The sequence below is a fragment of the Dendrobates tinctorius genome, unplaced genomic scaffold, assembly GCF_039654945.1.
Source record: "Dendrobates tinctorius isolate UK_male_01 unplaced genomic scaffold, ASM3965494v1 ptg000158l, whole genome shotgun sequence".
Classification (NCBI taxonomy): domain Eukaryota; kingdom Metazoa; phylum Chordata; class Amphibia; order Anura; family Dendrobatidae; genus Dendrobates; species Dendrobates tinctorius.
The window spans coordinates 21,087,251-21,110,063 of record NW_027361825.1 but is presented as its reverse complement, the minus strand read 5'-3'; the positions used below and the strand labels follow the sequence as shown (position 1 = coordinate 21,110,063).

The 22,813-nt window shown below is 45.7% G+C and overlaps 1 protein-coding gene across 2 annotated transcripts in view; it reads left to right on the top strand.

The window, feature by feature from the left end:
* The window catches only part of PAK4 (p21 (RAC1) activated kinase 4), a 42,648-nt gene extending 24,191 nt beyond the window's left edge, over window positions 1–18,457 (top strand). For both annotated transcript variants that reach the window (XM_073549041.1, XM_073549040.1), the window contains exons 3-9: window positions 693–1,340; window positions 1,434–1,853; window positions 6,538–6,671; window positions 7,332–7,458; window positions 8,236–8,361; window positions 8,462–8,596; window positions 15,509–18,457. In XM_073549041.1, coding sequence (XP_073405142.1) covers window positions 693–1,340; window positions 1,434–1,853; window positions 6,538–6,671; window positions 7,332–7,458; window positions 8,236–8,361; window positions 8,462–8,596; window positions 15,509–15,664 — 1,746 coding nt within the window. In that variant the 3' untranslated portion in view covers window positions 15,665–18,457. The remainder of the gene's footprint in view (window positions 1–692; window positions 1,341–1,433; window positions 1,854–6,537; window positions 6,672–7,331; window positions 7,459–8,235; window positions 8,362–8,461; window positions 8,597–15,508) is intronic.
* The last annotated feature ends 4,356 nt before the right edge of the window (window positions 18,458–22,813 follow it).

Here is a 22,813-nt window from a genome sequence, read left to right as displayed (position 1 = left end):
CTGTGTGGGGTACTGCAGCTCTGACCCCCTCCCAGGTTGTGTGGGGTACTGCAGCTCTGACCCCCTCCCAGGTTGTGTGGGGTACTGCAGCTCTGACCCCCTCCCAGGTTGTGTGGGGTACTGCAGCTCTGACCCCCTCCCAGGTTGTGTGGGGTGCTGCAGCTCTGACCCCCTCCCAGGTTGTGTGGGGTGCTGCAGCTCTGACCCCCTCCCAGGTTGTGTGGGGTGCTGCAGCTCTGACCCCCTCCCAGGTTGTGTGGGGTGCTGCAGCTCTGACCCCCTCCCAGGCTGTGTGCGGTGCTGCAGCTCTGACCCCCTCCCAGGCTGTAACCGTTTTGAGAGGCGCCATCATCCAGACACATTAGGAGACCTGGGGAACATATTTGTCATCGTCTATCGTTTGTAGGAGCTGTAATAATTAGGAAACCACCCAGTAGTAGGGCTGATACTTTTAGACAAGGAGCTCTCACAATGGCATCTTAGAGGGGTGTTCCCATCTTGGTCATTTATGGCACATCCATGTAAAGTGGAGGGAGAGAACTGTGCATTTCTCTGTACCTGGTAGAACAGGGTGGGCCGCATTGTTCAGCTTTTCTGGTATTTGGGGGAGATATACCATACTCATCTTAGCTGCTTGGACCAATGTTTCCCACAGTATTTCACATTAAATTCTGCATTTTTCTCCTCCTTAGACCATTGTACGTGGCAACAAGATGTCACGAGATGGCTCGCTGACATGGCTCCTGGATGAGTTTGAGAATATGTCCGTTTGTCGCTCTAACTCACTGCGTAGAGAGAGCCCACCATGTCCCCCAAGAGAGCAGCAGGTCCCTATGGAAAACGGTGTGAGTGACGGCCGTCTCCGGAAAATACGTGAAGATGGTAGTAGGGGCTCGGAGAGGAGCAGGGCAGAGCCAGGAAGGGACCGGCCAAGAGAAGATCAAAGAGCAGCCCCCCAACAACCACGGGGGCAAGAGCCCAGCAGCAAACACCGGCTACCTCCCCCTGATTATCCCAAGTCATCGGAAAACAAGTCCTCGCGCTCTCATGAGAGAACAGATGGAAAGCGAGACCATCCTGTGATGGATGGGGACTACAGCGAGCCTGCTGATAGGGTGGTCCGGAGAGAAAAGGAAGACAAAAGGCCAAAATCGGCCTACACTGGAGGACAGGGGAGCCCGCAGTCACCTCGAGAGAAGAGGCCACTCTCTGGGCCCAATATCCGTACACCAGCTAACCCAGCCGCCGAGGGAGCAGCAAAACCAACACAACAGACAGGGCGACCATTCAATACCTACCCCCGAGCAGACACTGACCCCGGCAGGGGGGCTCCTCCCCAGGTGAGCAGAGTATTATAACCTTTGTTATGGATTCTTTACTGTAACAGCAGTAATTCTTAAAATTTTTTTTTTTTTTTTTTATTATTATTACAGGTACCAGATTCCCGTTCGGCCAACCCTCTCACCCCCAAAAACCCTTCAAGCAAAAGCAGTTCTCGGCCACCGCCGCCACCCCATCCCAAACCTAAACTTCCAGAAAAGCCATCTCCTGCCATCCTCTCCCAGCACAGCTCGGACCCACAGCTCTCTCGCCCATCACAGACACCACAACCTCCCCAGCCGCGGTCCCCGCAAATAGAGCCTCAGCGGGTGTCACATGAGCAGTTTAGGGCAGCTCTGCAGATGGTCGTGGATCCTGGCGACCCCAGATCCTACCTGGATAATTTCATCAAAATCGGAGAGGGATCCACTGGGATCGTGTGCATCGCTACCATCAAGAGTTCTGGGAAGCTGGTCGCTGTGAAAAAGATGGATCTTCGCAAACAGCAGAGGAGGGAGCTTCTTTTCAACGAGGTAAGGACGGACCCCTCTAATCATTTAAGGAGGGGTGCCATGTCCTGTTATTTTATTACAGATGCATGTCACCACCCCTTCTTTGCAATACTGTTGTATTGTGGTACATAAAACAAGTGATCAGGCGAAAACCGGTTCAAGTCCCTAAAGGAAACTAAAAATGTTACTAACAAAAATGCAATACATATAAAAATCTGAAGTTTTCCCCTCTTTAAAATAAATAAAATCAACATATTCGATATCGCAAGGTGCGTATAAATCAGATCTATCTAAGTATAAAATGATTAAATCTATACGGTAATTGCCTAAAGAAACATGTATAAAAGAAATTAAATTCCAGAATTGCTTTCTTTTTTGTCACTGCACTTACCTCAAAAAATGCAACAAAGTGATCAAAATGTCATACGTTCCTCATAATAGCATCAATAAAAACTAAAACTCACCGGGCAAAAAAGCAGCCCTCATGCGGCCCCACTGCAGAAAAGGAAAATCGTTATGGATCGCTGACCATGGTGACACAAAGTAGATAACCAGATAGATTTTTTTTTTTCCAAGTTTTAAACATTTTATATTTTTAAAGGCTAAAACTGGTGACTTGTGTTTTATTTATTTTTTCTGCACAACTAACACTTTCAAAATAAAACCCCAAATAAATGGCGGAATTGCGTTTTCCTTCACAGCTTTACATCACTTGGAATTGTTTTTTTCCCCCATTTTTCAACACATTTTATGGTTAATATACATCTGCCAGTAACTGCAGCGAGCGGAGCTTGCTCAGATCTCTGCAGATTAACCATTTAAGTCATTGAAGAGGATTAGGCTGAGTTCACACGTGGCGTTTTTTTCGCGTTTCCGCGGCGGTTTTAATCGCGCGATTTTGCCGCGAAAAATAAGCACCCCATGCATTCCTATGGGATTCCGCAATGCTGTGCTAATGCTGCGGTTTTTGCCGCGGCGGAATCGCTTCACGTTAAAAACCGCAGCATGCTCATTAATTTGCGGAATCGCGGCGATCCCGCACCCATAGGAATGCATTGTTCCGCTTACTTCCCGCATGTGGCTGTGCACACCATGCGGAAAGTAAGCAGAACATTTGCGGATGGTACCCACGGTCCGGAGGAGAGGAGACTGTCCTCCGGGCTTTGGGTACCATATCCCTGTAAAAAAAAGAATTTAAAAATAAAAAATATTGTTATTCTCACCCTCCGACGTCCCGCGCAGCCTTCCCGCTTCTCTTCACGCTCTCGTTCCCAGTAATCCTTTGCGAAAATGCCCGCGATGGCGTCCGTTCTCGTGGGCTCGCGAAGTCTCGCGGTCATTCGCGCGACGTCATCGCGAATCACCGCGAGACGTCGCGATCCCGCGAGAACGGACGTCATCGCGGGCTTTTTCGCAAAGGATTACTGGGAACGGATGCACGGGACGTCGGAGGGTAAGAATAACACCATTTTTTATTTTTTTTTTTTTGCATTTTATCTTTTACTACTGATGCCGCATAGGCGGCCTCAATAGTAAAAAGTTGGTCACACTCGTCAAACACTGTGTTTGACGAGTGTGACCAACCTGTCAATCAGTTCTCCAAGCGATGCTACAGATCGCTTGGAAAACGCTAGCATTTTGCAAGCTAATTACGCTTGTAAAATGCTAGTTTTTCCGCGGGAAAATCGCGGGAATTTAAAATGCGATTTTCCCGCGGACTGGAATTCCGGAATTCTCGCGGTAATTTCCGCGAGAGTTCCGGTACGTGTGCACTTAGCCTTAATGTCCAATTTTTTATTTTACTTTATTCCTGCTGCTCCCATATGCTTACATATGTCTCAAGAGATATGCTCCTCTTTATTCATTGGTAATTTCTGTGGTTTTTGTCAAGGGAGCGTGTCCTTATAGCTATATACTGCCATACTATTGAATTGTAATAAAGAACAAGGGATCTAATGATAGCAGGCTCAAGTGGACACTAAAAAAAAATTAAAGATAAGAAAAAATGTTTTTAAAATAAGATAAAAAAAAATAAATGTTGAAAAGTTTTTTTAAATCACCACTTGTTAAAATAATAAAAAAAAATTGGTATTGCCTTGTCCAAATAAGTCCAACTTATAAAATATAATACAATGTAAAATTATTTAACTGCACATTAAAGCCGAAAAGAAATAAAAAAAAAAAATAGGATACAGACCAAGTAAATAAATATAATAATAATAAATCTATATAAATATATAATTTTTAAATTATTATTTGGTCTTTATGCTATTTTTTTTTTTTTTTTTTTCAGCCTTAATGTGCTGTTAAACTTTTTGTGTGTTTGTATGTATATATATCATATATACTCGAGTATAAGCCATTTTGCCACAAAAAACTGGGAAAACTTATTGACTCGAGTATAACCCTAGGGTGGAAAATGCCGCAGCTACTGGTAAATTTCAAAAATAAAAATAGATACCAATAAAAGTAAAATTGAGACATCAGTAGGTTAAATATTTTTGAATATCCATATTGAATCAAAAGCCCCACATAATGCTCCATACAGTTCATGATGGCTCCATAGAATAATATGCCCCTTATGCTGCTCCATAAAGGTTATGGCCCCATAAGATGTTCCACAGATTATACCCCTATATGCTGCCCCTATAAGATGCTCCATAGATTATACCCCTATATGCTGCCCCCATAAGATGCTCCATAGATTATACCCCTATATGCTGCCCCCATAAGATGCTCCATAAATTATGCCCCTATATGCTGCCCCAAAAGATGCTCCATAGATTATGCCCCTATATGCTGCCCCTATAAGGTGCTCCATAGATTATACCCCTATATGCTGCCCCCATAAGATGCTCCATATATTATGCCTCTATATGCTGCCCCTATAAGATGCTCCATAGATTATGCCCCTATATGCTGCCCCTATATGCTGCTCCATAGGTTATACCCCCTATAGGCTGCCCCTATATGCTGCTTCATAGATTATGCCCCTATATGCTGCCCCTATAAGATGCTCCATAGATTATGCCCCTATATGCTGTCCCCATAAGATGCTCCATAGATTATGCCCCCATGTGCTGCCACTGCTGCATTTAAAAATAAACCCCTCTCCGTCGCTGGGGTATGGTGCCGGTGTCACTGCTGGCACCTGAGATATTCACCTGTCCCCCGGTCCATCACTGCTTGCTGCTGTCTGGCACGTCATCTGTCAGTGACGTTCAGACTGCAGTGGGCGTGGCGTGCACTAACATCGTCACCGTGCCCTCTGCTGTCTGAACGTCACTGACAGATGACGTGCCAGACAGCAGCAAGCAGTGATGGACCCGGGTACAGGTGAGTATCGCTATACTTACTTGTCCTGGCACGGTCTCTGCAGCCCCCAGCTTCTCCGCAATCTCCCTTCCTTCCTTCAGCGGTCACATGGTACTGCTCATTACACTCATGAATATGCGCATATTCATGAGTGTAATGAGCGGTACCATGTGACCGCTGAAGGAAGGGAGATCGCGGAGAAGCTGGGGGCTGCAGAGACCGCGCCAGGACTGGTAAGTATGACCCGACACCCCCGCCCCTCCGATTCCCTGGTGTATATGACTCTAATATAAGCCGAGAGGGGGGGGACTTTCAGCCCAGAAAAATGGGCTGAAAATCTCGGCTTATATTCGAGTGTAAACGGTAATATATTTATTTATTTTTTTTTAGCAGAATTTTTTTCGCCACACCATAAACGTATTATACACATTGGATATTGCTGTGATCTTACTGACCTGAAGAATCATGTTTCCAGGTCATTATTTACCACACAATGAACAGCGTAAAAACACTGGTGGCATTGCAATTGTTTTTTTTTTCTCGCAAATTTTGCTGCATTTGGAATTCCCCCCCGCACTATTTTTATTACATTATATATTAAAGTGAATGGTGTCAATCAAAACTACAAATCGTTCTGGCTTTTGGAAAAAGGGGTGCAAAAAGCAAAACAAATAAAAAAAAAAAAAAAAAAAAAAAAATCCTATGTTTATAAGTGGTTAATGTATAGCACAAACTAGTTCACCGCTCTGGAAACGGTGACCTCTAGTGCTGGAATCAGGTACTACAGCCGAGTATTGTCTCCCTGTCTTGGCTATATGTCCCTTAGGCCTGTTTCACACTTCAGTTTTTTTGTGTCAGTTAAAATCCGCCAAAATGGTGGAAAACGGATCCGTTCCTAACTGATGTGAACGGATGCCACCGGACCGTTTTTTTTGACGGAGCCGATGAATGAAGAATTTTAAAGGTACCGCAGCCCGAGAGAGAGAGAGAATTTTTTCTGTCCGCCAGAAATGATTTCAGGGTTAAATTTCTGGCTGACTTCTTTCCTCCGGGCATGCGCACTATAAAATGCGGATCCTGCAGCAAAAAAAACGTTGCATGGTCCGTCCAGGCATGTCGGCGGACGTAAAAAAAATTGACGGATCCGCAAAAAAACAGATCCAACGGATGGCCATCCATCAAGATCCGCCGGTAATGCAAGTCAATGGGGAAAAAAACCGAGCCGCCAAAAAAAATGGCGGATCCGTTTTTTTTGCAAAACGGCGGATTTTGACTGATGGTCAAAAACGGAAGTGTGAAACAGGCCTTAGTGACACCATAACCGTTCTTTTGTCTCCCGGGGCCCGAATCTGTAGGGTCTCAGGTGATTGACGCTTTCTGTGCTTGGCAGGTGGTGATCATGAGGGATTACCAGCACGAGAACGTGGTGGAGATGTACAACAGTTACTTGGTCGGAGATGAACTGTGGGTTGTGATGGAGTTTCTGGAAGGAGGAGCTCTAACGGACATCGTGACGCACACCCGGTACTCGCTTCCGTCTTTACTTTATTTTTTTAACTTGAGAGACAGAGCTGATACGTAGGGTTGGTGAGAAATGATTTGCGGGACCAGGTCCATCAGTCACGTCATTATTCTGTGCCACCTCTTACCTCCCGCCATCCGCGACTTTTCTCCTTGAGGGACATAATTTACAATGGCATTAAGATAAAAAGAAGAGCCGTGAATGCCGGGAGGTCGGAGAATCTCAAGGCTTTTGTCCATCAGCCACAGAATACAGATGTGGCCAGTGGACCCACTCTTGCCACTGACTGGCACCGACTCTGCTGGTAACCAATATACGGTAATAATCTCTAGCCACATTATATCCCGTGTGCCATGCGGCAGCCGTGCTCTTCTAAATTACTTTTTTTTTCCCCATGGTGAATTGTCAAGTTTTCTTCTTACAATTCTTATAAAGGGAACTAAATGATTAGACTGAGTGAAGCTGCGCCGTACACATTACATTTAAGCCGATTTATCGGTCAGAGATTAGTGTTCTCCATCACATTCACTGCTGTTTTTTATGTTCTAGTCGTTTTTCTTGTCTTCCTGTTATTAGTCACATTTATCAGGAGATCTGTGACTGTTTCCATTTATTCTCGTCTCCAGACTTGTCACTGATGACTTTGTGTTGTTTGTTTTCAGGATGAATGAGGAGCAGATTGCAGCTGTGTGCGTCTCCGTACTGAAAGCGCTGTCTGTGCTTCACGTCCAGGGAGTCATTCACCGGGACATCAAGAGCGACTCCATACTGCTGACCCACGATGGACGGGTAATCATCTGTTGTCCTAAATGTAGTGTAAGATCTGGGATATCTATCAAACAATGCTGATTTGGGTGGGTCAACAACGTTCGCCCCCAGGTCTGGTGGGTCTACGACATTCGCCTCCGGGTCTGGTGGGTCAACGACGTTCGCCTCCGGGTCTGGCGTTTTTAAGTAAAAGAACCACCTTCAGCAGCACTGATCCCGCCCCGCAGTGTGTTATGAAGTATTCACACTGCGGGGATGGGAATCGGGGGACTCCAAAACATGCAGGCTTGATGGCCTGATGTCAGTTCCTGGGCAGCGCGCACCGCGCGTGCCCGAGAACTGTTGTCACAGCGCAGGCGCCGGCATACAACACAGGAGGAGGAGGTGGCGCATGGGGTCATGATGACGGATGGTAGGCGGCGCCCAAACACAAGACAGGGGCATGATGAACACCTGGGAGGTGGCGCCCAGACACAAGACAGGGGCATGATGGATGGCATGGGGGCGGCGCCCAGATGCAAGACAGGGACATGATGGATGGCTTGGAGGCAGTGCCCAGACGCTAGACAGACCATGCCTATGGGACGCATTACAGGTATGAGGACCTATTTATAAAAGTCAATATTTCTGCGTTACTAGTAGTCAAAAAGAGCCACATTCACAGTATGCAGCCTTAGTGCTGCTCAAGGTGGCTCTTTTACTTAAAAACGCCCTGGGGGGTGACAGGTTCCCTTTAAGAACAAAACCTGTGTAATATCGACTATATTCCATAGCGTTTGACACCTTTTTTTTCTGCAGGTGAAGCTCTCAGACTTTGGCTTCTGTGCCCAGGTAAACAGAGACGTTCCTCGTCGTAAGTCCCTGGTAGGAACTCCTTACTGGATGGCTCCAGAGCTCATCTCGAGGTTACCCTATGGTCCGGAGGTGAGGAATTATTCCTGCATTGATAAATTTGGGGGTCGGTGTTTTAATTCTAGCGACCTCCCTGTATGATTGCCCTCTTTGTATTTCCCCCTCATCTCAGGTGGATATCTGGTCTCTGGGAATCATGGTGATAGAGATGGTGGACGGAGAGCCGCCTTATTTTAACGAGCCTCCACTGAAGGCCATGAAGATGATTAGGGACAATTTGCCACCAAAACTGAAAAATGTGCAAAAGGTAAGTGCATTGATTGGCAATACCATATGTATATGCTAAGAGTCATTAACCCTCTGCAGACTGCCCAAACATGACCCACATTTATTAAGAACCTTGCATCTTTAGGTAAATGTCCTGCATACTACTGGGGGGGGTCTCACATTTTCCTGAATGGAGCACAGTGTGCCAAGAATGCGTCATATTTGGTGCAAATTTCAGGTATAAGGTAAACCAACTCGTAGCTGAGGATGACATCAGATTTATAACACGGCAGGAACCACTTATAAATGTGGGGCAGGTTCAGATCCCAAAACCCCAGTGACATAAAGACATGTTGGTGGTGTTGTGGCCCCAAAAGTAGTAACAGGAAACCAGAGCTGGCTATCAGTAAGCGCATGGCTCAGTGTAGTCACCTGTAGATGGCGATAGAGAGACAATTATTAGGTGACCCCACGCTCACGTGTGTAGGACTTGTCACCATGTGATTTGGGGTTTTTGCAGTCTCCTTTGCGTTTTTTTTCCCCCTCACTTTCTGGTCCATTTCCATAAAATTTTCTGAGCTGCTGTCCTGATTAACAAAATATGCAGGACGTGAGTCAGAGATGATTTCATGGGCAGAGGTGCACGCACACGTGATCACATGTGGCTTATGTCACTGCAGACACCATGTCCATTGCATCACCATTCACATCCATTTACTGAGCTGGTTGCAGGAACCGGTCCAACAAGATGTAATCAGGCCACATAGCATCCGATTCTGGTACAGTGTCATACATTTACTAGTGGCAGTGCCTGTTATTGCAGCTCATCAGTCCCATTCTTTACATTTGGACTTAAATGCAATGACATTTATTATTATTTATTTATATAGCACCATTGATTCCATGGTGCTGTACATGAGAAGGGGGGTTACATACAGATTACAGATATCACTTACAGTAAACTAACAATCACATACTGATACAGAGGGGAGAGGACCCTGCCCTTTCGGGCTTAGGCCAGGTTCACATAGCGTTAATGCAGTCCGTTCAACGCATGCTTCATCTGCGCTAGCAGTGACGGACCCCCGGACGCTGCAGCCCGCGTCCGAGGGTCCCTCACAAAATGACGGCACATCGCTAGCGCATGCCGATTTATGGCATGTGCTAGCGATGCGCTCCTAATGGGAGTGAATGGCAGCGTTAACGGATTCTGTTACATCGCGTTATGCCGTGGTGTAACACAATCCGTTAAACGGACTGCATAACGCAGTGTGACCCCAGCCTTACATTCTATAGGATGACGGGGAAGGAGTCAGTAGGTTGGGGGGTTGCGGCAACTCCGGTGTTGGTGAGGCGGTAGCTCCGGTAGTGGTGAGGAGGCAGCAGGGTCATTGCAGGCTGTAAGCTTTCTTGAAGAGATGGGTTTTCAGGTTCCGTCTGAAGGATCCAAATGTGGTTGATAGTCGGTCGTTTTGGGGCAAAGAATTCCAGAGGATGGGAGATATTCAGGAAAAGTCTTGGAGGCGGTTGGGTGAGGAGCGAATAAGTGTGGCGGATAGAAGGAGGTCTTGGGATGACCGGAGATTACGTGAGGGAAGATATCTGGAGATTATTTCAGAGACATATGGAGGAGACAGGTTATAGATGGCCTTGTAGGTCAGTATTAGAGAGGTGATGTTTGGGCCAGAGAGGTAGATCTGAGTGTCATCATCATAAAGGTGGTACTGGATTCCATGGGACTTTGAGTTGCCCCAGGCCAAGTGTATAGATTGAGAAGAGTAGGGGTCCTAGAACAGAGCCTTGGGGGACTCCAACAGAGAGAGGGTGGGATGAGGAGGTAGCGTGGGAGTGGGAGACACTGAATATGTGGTTGGAAAGGTATGAGGAGATCCAGGATAGGGCGAGGTCTTTGATGCCAAAAGAGGAGAGGATCTGTAGTAGGAGGCAGCGGTCAACTGTGTTGAAAGCAGAGGACAGGTCTAGAAGGAGGAGTATAGAGTATTGTCCGTTAGCTTTGGCTGTAAGGCTGGTTACACGTTAGCGTTTTTGTGCGCAGCGCATCATGCGCATGCGTCATGCGTACCTATGTTTAACATGGCGTACGCATGGTCTTGCGTTTGCATGCGTTCGTCTGCGTTTTCGTGCGTATGCGTTTTTTCCAGGTGTGAGTGTAGACGCACCATGTTGCATTTTTGGGTCCGCTCAAAGGCGTAAAAAAAGCGCATGCATACGCTTGCGCACGGAATGCGTCAAAACAACGCATTACAGTCTACGGGAACGCAGGCGTGCGCATTCACGAGCGTACGCCTGCGTTTGCGCACGCATGCGTTTTAAGAGTAAACATGTCTAGAAACCAGTTAAAACGCATGCGCATAAAAACGCAAACGCATGCAAAAACGCATGTGGGTTTTTGCATGCGTTTCTACTTGCGCGCAAAGACGTAAATGTGAAACTAACCTAAGTAGGTCGTTAGTAATTTTGGTCAGGGCAGTCACAGTGGATTGGTGGTGACGGAAGCCAGATTGTAGGTTGTCGAAGACCAAGTTAGATGCAAAGTGAGAGGAAAGTTCAGCGTGGACGTGCTGCTCCAGGAGTTTAGAAGCGAATGGGAGCAGCGATATTGGGCGACAGCTGGGCGTAGCGGTTGGGTCAAGGGTTGGCTTTTTAAGGATAGGCGTGATTGTGGCATGTTTGAAAGCAGAAGGGAAGGTACCACAAGTTAATGATAGGTTGAAGAGGTGGGTTAGGGATGGGATAAGAGTGATGGGGAGGAGATGGGATGGGGTCACGTGCACAGGTGGTGAGGTGTGATTTGTAGAAGAGGCGATTAAGCTCCCCTTCAGTGATGTTGGAGAGTGAGGTTATGAGACTTGGGCATTGGTCTGTTATACAAAGGGGTTGTGGTGGTTGAACAATGAAGACTTGCCTTGTTTGGTCGATGTTATTTTTGAAGTGTGTGGAAAAGTCCTCAGCAGAGATGAGGGAGGTTGGAGGGGGCAGTGGTGGGCGGAGGAGGGAGTTAAACGTTTTGAATAATGGTTTGGGGTTGTAGGACAGGGAAGATACGAGGGTTGTGAAGTTGCCTGTTTAGCAGAGGTGAGGACAGATTTGAAAGCGAGTGTTGCCTGTTTGAATGCAGTGAAGTCATCTTGCGAATTTGTTTTCTTCCAACGCCGCTCTGCAGCCCTGGACACTTGCCGGAGCTTTCTAGTGGTGTTTTTGTGCCGGGGTTGTCTGTTGGTACATCGCATTCTGCCTTGAACAAGAGGGGCAACTGCATCGATAGCTGATGCGATAGTGGCATTGTAGAAAGCACTGGCACTGTCTGTGTCGTGGAGTGAGGATATGGATGCCAGTGGTAGAATAGTCAGAGAGCGTGTGTGGGTGTCAGCTGTAATTCCAGGCACCGCCACTATGAAATTTGGCGCTATTCCTAGAGAACAATGAAAGGGACGCGCCGCAGCCCTTTAATTGGCCAATCTGTGCCGAGAGACTGACTTGCTAATGTGGTATGGATGGCCTGCTCAAAAGAATAGGAAAACTACAATAATATTTTAAGAATTATTAGCATTTTTCAAATATTTATTTATGCCCAGAATTGCATAAAGCAACTGCAAGGCTGCAAGTTCTCTGAATCGTCACAATACGGCCCATCTCATCCCCTAACTTGCAGACTCCTATCCATCACTGCTCCATGTACTGTACATAGCTGTGTAACACAGAGCGGAAGGGGCTCGGTGCCCTCCAGTGCTTATAGCTGCCTCTTCCCTGCGCTTACATGTCCTTGCTGATCACAGTAACTTGTATGCTGAAATAACAACCATTGTAATCCAACTGGTTATCACTTACTGTTCATTATCTCTAAAGGAGAACATGAATCATGTGTTATTGCATAGTACAACATCCATCTCAGATTCACAGGATTACACTCGCTGTCACATACCGATCACATCGCTTCTATGAAACAGTAACGGCATAATCCTGGTATGAAGAGATTACTCCTCCACAGTTATGTCATGATCATCATATACCGGATCAGACTGACCGATAACACAGGATCCACTACTTACAATAGGTGATGTCACAGCTCACTTACTCCTCCTCCTGTACAATGACTGATAACACCATAGGATTCACCATTCACACTAGGTGATGTCACAGCTCACCTCCTCCTCCTGTACAATGACTGATAACACCTCTATATCACAGTAGATACCAGAGGATCCACCATTCTTAACCCCTTTACTACCAAGGGTGGTTTGCACGTTAACTCCCGGGCCAATTTTTGCAATTCTGACCACTGGCCCTTTATGAGGTAATAGCTCAGGAACGCTTCAATGGATCTAGGTGATTCTGAATTTTTTGAATGTTTAAAAAAAAAAAAAATAAAAATGATCATTTTCACACAAAAAATTACTTCAGGTTCAATTTTTTTATTTTACCAAGGGTAACAGGAGAAATTGGACTGCAAAAGTTATTGGGCAATTTGTCCTGAGTACGCTGATACCTGATATGTTGGGGGAACCACTGTTTGGGAGCATGGCAGAGCTCGGAAGGGAAGGAGCGCCGTTTGACTTTTTCACTGCAAAATTGACTGGAATTCAGATCGGATGCCATGTCAAGTTTGGAGAGCCCCTGATGTGCCTAAACAGTGGAAACCCCCCACAAGTGACCCCATTTTGGAAACTAGACCTCCCAAGGAACTTATCTAGATGTGTGGTGAGAACTTTGAACCCCCAAGGGCTTCACAGAAGTTTATAACGTACAGCCGTACAATTAAAAAATCATTTTTTTTCCACAAAAATGATCTTTTCACCCCCAATTGTTATTTTCCCAAGAGTAACAGGACCCCAAAAGTTATTGTGCAATTTGTCCTGAGTACGCTGATACCCCATATGTGGGGGTAAACCACTATTTGGGCGCATGGCAGAGCTCGGAAGGGAAGCAGCGCCATTTGACTTTTTTGGCTGGAATTGAGATCGGACACCATGTCGCTTTTGGAAAGCCCCTGATGTGTCAAAACAGTGGAAAGCCCCCAATTCTAACTCCAACCCTAACCCCAACACACCCCTAGCCCTAACGGGAAAATGGAAATAAATACATTTTTTTTTTTTTTATTATTTTTCCCTAACTAAGGGGGTGATAACGGGGGGTCTGATTTACTATTTATGGCGGTTTTTATATTTGGCAGCTGTCAGACGCTAAAAGACGCTTTTTATTGTAAAAATAGTTTTTGCATCACCACATATTGAGAGCTATAATTTTTCCGTATTTTGACCCTCCAAGTCATGTGAGGTCTTATTTTTTGCGGGACGAGTTGACGTTTTTATTGGTACCATTTTCGGGCACGTGACATTTTTTGAATGCTTTTTATTCCGATTTTTGGGACGCAGAATGAACAAAAACCAGCGTTTCATGAATTTCTTTGGGGGGGGGGGGGGGCGTTTATACCGTTCCACGTGTGGTAAAATTGATAAAGCAGTTTTATTCTTCGGGTCAGTACGGTTACCTCATTTATGTCGTTTTTTTTTTAATGTTTTGGCGCTTTTATGCAATGAAAACAATTTTATATAAAAAAAAATATTTTTGCATCGCTTTATTCTGCGAGCTATAACTTTTTTTATTTTTTTGTTGATGATGCTGTGTGGCGGCTCGTTTTTTGCGGGACAAGATTACTTTTTCAGCGGTACCATGGTTATTTATATCCGTCTTTTTGATTGCGCGTTATTGCACTTTTTGTTCGGCGGTATGATAAAGCTTTATTTTTTTGCTTCGTGTTTTTTTTTTTTTTTTTGGGGTTCAATAAAGGGGTTAACTAGTGGGACAGTTTTATAGGGCGGGTCGTTACCGGACGCGGCGATACCAAAATGTGTACATTTATTGTTTTGTTTGTTTTTTTTTATTTTCAAAAAATAAATTTATTAGGATATATGGAGACAGATAGATAGATAGATAGATAGCTAGATATAGAGAGAGAGAGATAGATATAATCTATTTAGCCATTTTTTATTTTTTTTTTTATTATTTTTGCACCTTTTTTTTTTTTAAACTTTATTACAATTATTACAATGTCCCAGGGGATCAGCAATCTGTCACAGGCAGTGCTGCAGGCTTCCTCATGCCGGCGCTTTGCAGGCATGAGGAAGCCGCCTCCCTGCAGGCCCCAGAAGGTCCCCAACGCCATTTTGTATTCGGGGACCTGCAGGGAAGGAGACCGCTGCTGTGGGGGTCTCAGGGAAGCACGGAAAACGCCCCCTCCCTCCCGAAGCTTCCCTAAACCCCTGGTACACTGCGATCGTGTTTGATCGCAGTGTGCCAGGGGTTAACGTGTCGGGGCGCCCTTGACACATAGTGCCGGGTGTCAGCTGTGATCAGCTGCGCTCCCCCCGTGAGCGCAGCTGATCGCGCTAGACGTACTATTCCGTCCTTGGGACTTAGGTCCCAGGTCACATGGGCGGAATAGTACGTCTAATGTAGTAAAGGGGTTAATATGTGATGTCACAGCTCACTTCCTCCTCCTGTGCAATGACTGATAACCCCTCTATATACATTAGACAACACAGGATCCACCATAGGTGATGTCACAGCTCACCTTCTCCTTCTATGCAATGACTGATATCACCTCTATATACAGTAGATAACACAGGATCCACCATTCACAGTAGGTGATGTCACAGCTCATCTTCTCCTGTACAATGACAGATAACACCTCTATATACAGTTGATAACACAGGATACACCATAGGCGATGTCACAGCTCATTTCATCCTCCTCCTTTACAATGACTGATAACTCCTGCACAACGATGTCTCGCACAACCCTAGAGCCGATCAGTTGCTGGTTTTGGCTGCTGTAAAGCAAGTCACTAACCGCTGTAAAATAATCTCATGTAGATGGTGATGACGTGGGGATTGGTGGGCGATTCCTGACCTGATCTGCGTCTGTCTTTCAGGTATCTCCCCTATTAAAGGGATTCATTGACCGGCTTCTGGTGAGAGACCCGAGCCAACGAGCCACTGCTAGCGAGCTGCTGAAACACCCCTTCCTGACCAAGGCTGGGCCGCCATCGTGCATTGTACCGCTGATGAGGCAGAACCGAATGAGATGAGCTATGGACACGGGGGGTTTTGCTTATCCCTTCACAAAGCCCACCAAAGACTGACCTAACCTGGAGGAACGAGGACATGAAGGTGACATCTCTGCCATCTGTTCAGTATTGTACCAGGGTCCCTGGATAAAAACTACTGACCCGACCCCTCTCCCGGATCCCCTGAAGGTTCCTGTCTCTCTCTGCTCTCTTCCGCTCCCGGGTAACTCTATCATCTCGCTGGCCTCAAACTGCTCAGGTAGTTTACTTGTAATGGTGCACAATACGGGACCTTGAGAAGCGGGGAGCAGTCCAGAACAAAGCTGTGGGAACCAGGTCATCTGCTGTGTTCTTCTGGGACCACCAATAAGCACTTGGACAGACACAAGATGGCCCCTCACTCATTACCTATAACGTAACACTGGAAAACAGACACTGGTCGGGGATAACTGGAATAACGTAGGGTGGGCTGAGGCCAGGAAATGTGATGTGCGACTTTCGGTACATGGTAACAAACCCATCGCCTGCTCCCACCTCAATTCAGGCCATTGTAAGCATTTTGGCCTTTCTCAAGGGGCCGGAGAAGTCGAGGGTCTGAGAACGTGACAACCCCCTTGCTTCATTGCATTTCTCTATAGTTTGCACAGTTCAGGGTACATTCAGAAGCCGCGGAGGCAGAATAGGGGTGATGATTTGTCTGTGAACGGCACCCAGACCCCATTAAAGGGTATTCCTAATCTTATACCACTTTATAGGCGGTGTGATTCCCATTGATCCAGAAAATGAAGGGGATGTAATGCTGCTCCCTTACTCATCTGTAGATTTATGTGCTTGATGTTATGGTGGATTTCTTCCATGCACAGGGTGGCAAAATACTGTGGTATCAAATAGTTTATGGGCACTAGTGCCCTTACGTTTTTCACTGCACTGCGGCCCCCTGGTCACCCACTGTGCAGGAGAGCCACAGCGTGCTCTTATTAAAGGGTAGCTGGATGCAGAGCTGGCGTAGCAGAGTAGCCCCGTTTTGTTTTTTTTGGGAGGATCCCAGAGCTTGGACCCCCAACTGATCATGAAGTGCTGGCATAGCCAATCGATGTGGACGGTAAGACCCCTTGAATCCATTCACGTTCACGATGTACTAATGACCACGAGCCATCCATGATCTACTAGACAGAATATCAACATATAACGCAGGCATGACTTTTCCCTTCCTTTCCTCTTCTCCTAACGCTTCATACGATGAAGTACATGAGACAACGCCAAAGAACACTACATAGAGGATACCACTATGTATAATCTACAGGATGTGACCGCACATGGATGCTACGCCCTAAAAACCCTCATGGTTGTATGAGACGGTGACCCCTGTACTGGAGGAGAATATCCTCTTCCTATGTGACCATTGACATCTAGTATTTGACATTTGAATGGACGTTTCCCTACTAACATACTAACATGCCCTTTCTGCATGGCAGGACGTATGTGCTATTACTGCGGACATACGGTAGATGAGCGTGATTTGGGTACAGACTGGATGCTATCCACCCTGGCTGCCCAATAGATCCCAGTCCCATGGCCACCTTTTAATGCTTTGTGTACTTTTTATCATGCATCCAAAGTATAAGGAGACTTTAAAAAAAAAAAAAAAAAAGAAGTTCCAAGACAGTTTTGTGTATACAGCTCCTATGCAGACCTGTGTTCATTGCTGGATAACCTACAGACAGTAGAACAGACTGGAATGGATGGAATAGCACAGTTTGACTACAGAGTGTTTTGTTTGTAGTCTGTAACCATGGAGACAGAGCTCTGTATAGTAGCTGTAGGAGTAAAAGGGGTAAGAACATTTTTATTAGGCACTATTCAAAGTTGTTTTTATTTTTTTTTAATACTTTGGAGCAATACATACAGTAGATGTTCGAAAACTAGTGGCGGAGGTGTTACAAAGTAAACAAAGGCTTAAAGGGGTTTTATGGGACTTAAGTATGGATGACCTATCTTTAGGAAGAGTCATCAATATCCGATCGGCAGGCTTCCGAGACTTGGCAACCCCGCCGATGAGCTGGCTGTAGGTGGCTGAGACGCTCCAGAGTGTAACTTTCATTGTTTACAGCGCCATGCTTTTAGTAGTGAATGTGCCTGGTATTACAGTTCACCGCTTCACACTCCCACTGGTCAGTGGATCGAAGTGGTTTGTTGTGTAGAATAAATGCAACAGCTCCATAGAATGTGTAGTGGCCACGAGTGGTACTGCAGGCTCTCTGCAAATATAAAAGTCCTGGAAATGGTATATCAAAAAAATGATAATATAGATTAACACTAGAAATGCCTGCCTCCCTGTCATTGTAGTAATCACTGTATCTCTTTGGGGGTCATTAGACATGTCCATTACAGTCAATAGTGCCTTACTCCAGATTCCCACCGTTGCTTTACTGCTTCTTCCATGTGACAATCAAGGACCATCCGCTCCGTAATCCACTGCAGACTAAGCAAAGCAATACTTGTAGCACTGGGAGAGCAGAGCGTGCTCTTCCCCATCCTTACATGAGTAACTACTGGTTATAGTTTTATATATAAATATATATTTATAAAGTGTATGTTTTGCAGTATTTCCTGCATTTTGACCTGGAGACAGAAATATGCTGTGACATTGAGGGACTTGAAAACTTAAAAAAAAGGATCTCTGCTTTTCAACTAATTTGTACCAATAAATTCCACTGTATTTTGCATCTTTTTGGTTTGAACAGAGCGAAATAGATTAACGATTAGTTTTACAAATACAGTTTTGGATAAAAAAAATAAAATAAAAAGGCCGTCCGTGTTCATTTATTTCTTTACAGAAGGGCAAGAGGTTTGTAAATGTATCATGGCTATTTCTACAGATTGGATACAATGTAGCGGTCTCGTATCTTTCAAGATATTTGCTTGCAGTCAGAGAATGGAAAGAAAACAATAAGGTGAAAACTCTACTGATTCTTTCAGCTGTATGATCAGGGCAGGTATTACATTCACTGCCAAGAAGCTGCAGATGGGTAATGTCCCCTGGCTCCTCAATCAGACACCTCACAGAGAAGTGTGATGCGTCACTGCACATAACACGTTTCCACCAGAGTGCAGTGGTGGCGGCTTTACACCACTCCATCCGACACTCGACATTGTGCTTGGTGATGTACGGCTGCATCTAGCTGCTCAGCCATCAAGCTCCTGGCGAGGGTGCAGTGTTTTTGCTGATGTTATACCAGAGGAGTCTGCACTCTGCAGTTATGGGGTCTGCAGAGTGTTAGTAACTTTTCTGCCCTCTGCTCCTCAGCACTCGGTGCCCCGCTCTGTAATGTTACGGGGTCTCCACTTCGTGGCTGAGTTGCTGCAGTTCCTTCCACTTCTCAATAATATCACTCACAGGTGCTGGGGAAGATTTAGGAGGGAAGAAATGTCATGAACGGCCTTGTTAACCCTGTGGCTCCTATTACAGGACCGCGCTGGTGTCCGTGAGCTCTACACCACCAGCCGTTCTGGCACATGTTAGTAAAGGCAGACAGCATAGCGGGGGGCCGGAGGTTATACATTGTCGGCAATAGGGGCTTGACGTTATACTGGGGCCAATAGAACTGAATTGAGGTCCCAGAAGTCTGCTGCCTACCAATTTGCGAGAGACTGTTTCCCTTCTCCTCGTCCATGACATCAAGGCTACCTCCTATAATATCCGATCTTTCACTTGACGTCTCAGAACGCACGTGGGCAGGACGCTCTGGCCAGGCAGGTCTGCGCCGCACACTTAGTGCAGTGGAAGCGGACTAAATGATTCCTCGTGAATCTGGTCTGTGGAATGTGTGCGGTAATGGCACCGTCATGTTAATTACACCCCTGCCATTGTATGGTGATAAAGCACCTGGCAGGGCCCTGTGTAGGAGTAGCTCTGAGGCCGGGCACACATGTAAAGCTGTCAGTCACACTGGAGCGCATTGCTGGACTGTGCCAGTATAGAATACCAGTGCACAAGTGCCCGGTGCTAGTACCCATCCTGTGCCACGCCGTGCACTGCTCCACCAGGACCGAGCACACATTGGAGGACAGCAAGACATGACCGTGAAAAGTGAGGAATTGATACACAAAATATCAAATCAAGATTGAAGTGCGTTATATTATGCGATTTCCCAGTCTGTCTGACAACAGAGAGCAATAGACTGCGGCTAATGACTGCTCTAAGTAGCGATAACAGAGAGTGATAGAAAACCCGCTAGAAACCCTACAAACGGAGATGACCTAGATTTTACATGTACAGTCTGGCTGATAACCGGGAACAATACATTGCAGCTAATAATGCTACAATTGGTGAGGACATAGAATTTAGGCGCACTGTCCCAATAACATTGAATAAATACGTTGATTTATCACCATGGAAAATCTGCGACAGGTGATGATTCTTCAGGTTTATCCATATTATCAAACCTGCCGCTCCAGTGCAAGAGCAAAACCATATAATCTAGCGGGATTAGCAGATTATAGCCGGCGCGCGCTCAGTCACGGCATCGCTCCGAGTCTTGGCTTGGGGCCCTTTCACATGACGTAACTGAACCAATATATTGTCCAGAGTTAGAAAAAACGGATCTGCTCCTTCTCGAACCAGCGGCTCGTCTATTCTGTTATTTGCAATATTCCAGTGAATTGGGGTTGGCTGCAATACCGGACAAGGCCACGCAGCAGAGTGGTGCTGTTGCTGAAGAAAATACAATTCCTATTTGTAATGTAATACAAACTTTTTAAAGGGGAATTCCGGCTATAACGTCATTAGCCACATGAGTTAGTAATATAATTGATAGTATGGAGGGGTCCGATCGCAGGGACCACCAGTGACTGCTGCACTCCGTTCACTTTATCTCCAAGAGTCCCATAGATGCTCAAATAGACAGGACCCTGTTCTGGAAATGGACCCCAGCGGTCGGACCCTTATAGATCGAGCAGTCATCATCTATCCTGCGGATATGTGTCAACCGTTCAGATGAATCCATGTCTCTGTAGTGACAGGACAGTTTGCGCTTGCAGCCAGATGCTCCATTCACCTTGCATCTAGAGGGGGCAGGGCTCCTAACTATGACGATCATGTTTGGTCCAATTTTTTTTTTTTTTTGTCTATATTGGATTAATTCTGTAATGTTATACACTTCAGAGCTGCATTCTCAATTCTGCTTCCTGGCAGTAGTTCCCAGTGTAGCTGAGCGGCTGTAACTCAGAACAACAGTTTTCTATTCCCAGGATTAAAATCAGCAGTGCACGCTCTGTATATAGACATTGGATCCTCTATGGAATCCTGGTAGAGTTCTGCTCTGAAGTTTGTAGTATTAATAATGCAGCTCTGGTATATAGTCCAGACTGTAAAGCATAGATCAGTATATGGTAATGTTATGTATTTACAAGAGGGAAAGCAACCAGTATCTCATACCTCCAGACCAGGGGGTCGGAGAGGACCTAAAAATGATATCTAGGTGCCACATCACTTTCGGAGTTGCAATTCCCCCTTACACATCAGAGAAAACCAAAGTAAATGGTTTGTAGAATAAAAAAAGTTTCACCTAGGCAAGACTTCCTCCCTGCTGCAAAACATCATGGGTGCTACGAAAAAGTAGGCATTCACATGCTGGAAACATATGGCGGCCTTGCCCTTTAAATGTGAGAGAACGGAATGCAGAGCGATACAAAAAGGAGAAAATGGCGTCAACAATGAAGAAAATGATACAAAAGAGAAAAATAGCTGCTGAAGAATGGAAGATCTATACAGGCGACTGACGATCACATAATTATGGGTCGATGGTGACAAAAGCCTGGTGTGAATAGGTGCTGGGGCAATGACGGAGCCCTTCTGGATCGGCCTGTCTTTCTGCAGGCGCGTGTTATAGAAATACCATAATAGATGATAACACATTATCTTCACAGATGAGGGAAGGACAATTCATAGACAAATGGAGAGAACAATCGGCGCAGTCTGTTGTCAAGGTCGCCTGTCTCGTGGTCCTGAATAATCTCTAATTGGGGTTCACAAAAAATGTGCAAAATTTAAAGATCCCTCTCTCCTCCCATTAAGGACACTGAGGGGGATGACAAAGTGATGCCAGAGGCCTTTGTGACTCTTGGCTTGGGGCTCACGAGGACCCCTCACATGACATTCAGCCAATATAGCCTTCAGTTTTAGAAAACGGATCTGCTCCCTCTTGAAACAGCGGCACTCTTCTCTATTCTTGTATTTGCAATATTCCAGTGAATAGGGATTGGCTGCAATACCAGACAAGGCCACGGACCACAGTGGCGCTGTTGCTGAAGAAAATACAATTCCTATTTCTAATGTAATACAAACTCTTTAAAGGGGGATTCCAGCTATAACAAGTTATCTGTCCACATAAATTAGTGGTAATTACTAGATTGGAGAGGTCCAACCATAGGGATCACCAATGGTTGCTGCACTCCATTCAGTTTATCTCCGTCAGTCCCATAGATACTCGAATAGACAGACCCTGTTCTTGAGCTGGACCCCAGTGGTCGGACCCTTACGGATCTAGCAATCATCTATCCTGTGGATAGCTTTCAACCAGTCAGATGAATCCATGTCCCTGTAATTACAGGACAGTTTATGGCTCAGGGAGGTCTTGTGTGGGGTCCCTGTCTATCATGTTCACATGCCTAATGGGGCATATAGACAGGGGTGGTCTTCATCATACACCCCCTGGTTAAGAGCCCTGTCTTCTTCAGAACTGCTGTAAAATCAATAGCTTTTCCAAATAAAAGTGGAACCTCCCTTTAAGTGGTCAAAACTACACCTCCATGCAGCCTCGTTTTGCCTTTTTTAAAGTCTGGTCATGTGAACCCTTTAAATGAGTCAGCATGTGTATCCATTTCATAGGCAGCTCATTAATTTTCATGACCATTGTGTCATGCTTCCTTTCTCCTGTGGGGGTGCTGCTGGGAAAATGAACACTTGTTGCAAATTTGAACATGGATCACAGCTGATCTCTACGGGGACACCATCTTATTGCCTTCTCACAGAAAGACATTATCCGGTGCAGATAACCTGATACTAGATGGTCCCAATTGGGGGGATGTAAGACTCCATGTGGGGTATGTAGAACGAAGCATCTCTTTCCTGATTGTCCAAAAGGCATCATGTGGCTTTGTCTACGCCCT